This window comes from Ixodes scapularis, unplaced genomic scaffold, assembly GCF_016920785.2.
Source record: "Ixodes scapularis isolate PalLabHiFi unplaced genomic scaffold, ASM1692078v2 PGA_scaffold2__306_contigs__length_199485367, whole genome shotgun sequence".
NCBI lineage: Eukaryota > Metazoa > Arthropoda > Arachnida > Ixodida > Ixodidae > Ixodes > Ixodes scapularis.
The window spans coordinates 26,530,115-26,533,173 of NW_024609857.1; the positions used below are offsets into that span (position 1 = coordinate 26,530,115).

The window sequence follows — 3,059 nt, forward strand, 5'->3', positions numbered from 1 at the left end:
GCGTCGTAGAGGCAGCTGTAGCTCGCTAACGTCGTTCGTCTCTGCGTCTCGCCCGTTCTTCGCCGTCTCACCTCGTCTCACCGCTTATCTGGTTCGCTGTCACCGCCTAGAAAGAGCATTTTCACCCTTCCTCTTTCTTCAGAGTCCTACTAGAGTGCCTTGCCCAACAACGATGTCGTTCAACGAAGGTGACAAGAAGGGGCGAGTGGTTCCACGAAGGAGGGGAGCTTCTTCGTCGTTCTACTAACAACTCCCCGAAAGAAACTAAAATTGACGCGTAGAAGAGTCTGCACCAAGTATAAGCGCCAGCCGCATGTCCGCCCACGAGTGTTGGGACAACGGTAAACCCAAGTGGAAGAAAACAGACTCCGAGAAGAATCGGGGCATCCACGCAACAGGTGTGTAAGCAATTTTTATATTTGTGCAGAATAACGCAACGGGTTCGCAAAATCACATGACAGGACGTATGTACTAAATAACTCTGGAAGCGACTTTGCTGTGGCCACCTGCAGCTAGTCAAGCACGTTACTGTCGAGGCCGTAGGTGGGCAGTGACGGTGAATTGGCGCTATCTTTGGTGATTCTTGTGCCGACTTGGACAACTTACTTTGCGTGTTGTGCTATATCCAAGCGAAAATTACGCTGCGAACATTCTGGTTGCACCACACTACCTTAGCCTCCGGCCCCTTTCTTGAGATTAGAAAGGCAACCTGGACGTATAAAAAAAAAAAAAAAAACGCGACGCACGAAATTGACACTAGTGCACGTAGAAGTTACGCGAAGTAGGAGTTTCCACTATGTCAATTGGACCTAGCACCTCATCTCCTTGTGTGCTAATCTTTTGAAGAAAAAAAAATCTTGTGCAGGTTTAATTGACTACCAGCTCTCATTTCTTAATTTTAACCTCCGAAGAAATGCCATTATGCGTACATGAGATGTGCTGGAGTCCAGTTGTTGACAGATGCCTTTTTTCAGCTGTCCATGTTAGTGTGCAACCATTGTCATTTATTTCCTAGGTTAACCAGCGCATTGTACTGGCATGATTAAGCTGGCACAAATTTAATATGGGTAGAAGTATACATTATTGATTTGAAAAGTTGTGTCTACAGTATAACTGTTGTCGGTGATCACATTAAGCTACTCCAGTATTTTCCATGCATATCAAGAAACAGCACAGGTATGACATCACCTGTTTCGCATTTATTTCTTGCAGTTAAGTGTCGAACAACAAATTGTACCGCATAAGTTGTAGTACGATTTGTTTTTCTTTCTGCGTTGTGCTTTCTTTGTACATCTCAACTCATGGATGCTGTCACAGGATATTCTTTGGCCTTTCATTGCAGGAGGGGGCACTGGTATCGCACCCGCTGAACAATGGGCCCGTCCCTCCATCTTGTGGGGGCACTGGTGCCCCACATGGCAATGCGGCTGCCAAGCCCGTACAACAGTGGCAGCGCCCGCGCTGGTTGGCCGGTGCTCTCAATGCTGCCAGCCGCCTTTCCCGAAGCCACAGTGGACGAGCATGACGACTGGCATGATGCCTGGTAAAAGTTTTCGATTGCATTTGCTACGTACCCATGGAGGTTGGTTGCTACTTGATCACACAGCTTCCAATGTTTATTTATAAAAAAATCTGTCTATGCTCTTCCGTTTATTATTTCGATTTTGGCATACTGTCTCGTAGGAACGCTAAAAACTGTGACAATGAGCCACATTTTCATGAATGCGACTTGTTAGGGGTGCCACGTAGGAACACGGTAAATTCCTTGGGTCTGGATAATGACATGCTTATTGACAAATACACCACACGTGTGCCCGAGGGCCAACAAGGTCCGAGATAACAGCGCTGTTTCTTTTGACGGTATCACCATTTGGACTAAGATATTGAGGTGTGCTAGTTGGATATGCATGATGTAAAAATTAAATAGCGCAAAGGTTAGACAAAGGACAGATCATGTAGACAGGACAAGCGCTAGCGCTTGCCTGTCTCATGTTCTGTCCTTTGTCTAACCTTTGCACTATTTAATTTTTACATCACCATTTGGAGTCTGCCCTGCCGCTACTGACAGTTTCACGGAAAGGAAAGGGTCAGAACAAGGAAGGAAAACTTTCATGTTTACCAACAGTTGGCATTTAACATTTCTGTAATGGGGTTGTTGTAACAGTTTCTACCAGTTCTCCGGTGTCTTCACCGTGCCTGTAACACTCGGCGTCAATGTGTTGTGCTTGCCTAGATTCACCTGCCTCACCGCTGCTGGACTGGGGTGGCATCATGGAGGTTGCGGTTGCTGCGTCACCAACCAAGCCCCACCTCCTCTACCTCCTCAGCCGCCACGTGTGATTTTCCGAGTGAAGACAACTAAAGGTTGCACCGACTGGAGGAGCTACACCTGCTGCAGGTGGAGCTACGTCAGTGTCAGGTTGCCTATTAACAGACGCAGGCCCAGGTCGAGCTTGAGCTACTTCAGCTCAACAAACTAATCACGCTGCAACAACTGCTTGTTCTCGGGGCCCAGCCACAACAGTAGGCTGATTTATTCGATTTGTTTCATCTTCCTCTTTAGTAATTACCATTCTCTTTTGTGTTTAAGAATGCTTTTTTAAGGTCTGTAACTTGCTTCATTTTATCTCTGACCTGAAGTTGTTACAAGTATTGACCGTATCTCGTTTGTTAAATAAAGCCTAGCATTTTTTTAACTTGTTTCTCGATTTGCTATTTGTAGTGAACATTTTATGCAAAAGGGCAGTTACGTCAGCTTTAAATCTATTCCTTTGAAACTTAGAAAGTAACAGAGTATTTTTTTTCTTACTAATTACATTGTTTGTATGTTTAGACAACGGGAAGTTAGTCAGCCCCAGTGAGCAACATATCTCCACTGTAGACGAGATATTCAGCCAGTGTCGTACCACAGCTATCCTGGGGTCTTTAACTTAAATCACAGTAGTGATACACAACTGCATGCTGTTACAATGTTCATCCACATCGATACAGGCAGAAGCAGAGATTGAACTCAAGACTCCTATGTTCAGCTGTGCGAGCTTTCACTCCTTGTGCTCCAA

The 3,059-nt window shown here is 45.5% G+C and overlaps 1 protein-coding gene across 1 annotated transcript; it reads left to right on the forward strand.

Annotated features, from left to right (window-relative positions):
- Positions 1 to 291: 291 nt before the first annotated feature.
- LOC121048387 lies at positions 292 to 2,360 on the forward strand. Its single transcript, XM_042291246.1, has 3 exons — positions 292 to 398; positions 1,343 to 1,543; positions 2,234 to 2,360. The coding sequence occupies exons 1-3, from the start codon at positions 314 to 316 to the stop codon at positions 2,338 to 2,340; spliced, it is 393 nt and encodes a 130-aa protein (XP_042147180.1). The 5' UTR covers positions 292 to 313; the 3' UTR covers positions 2,341 to 2,360.
- Positions 2,361 to 3,059: the final 699 nt, after the last annotated feature.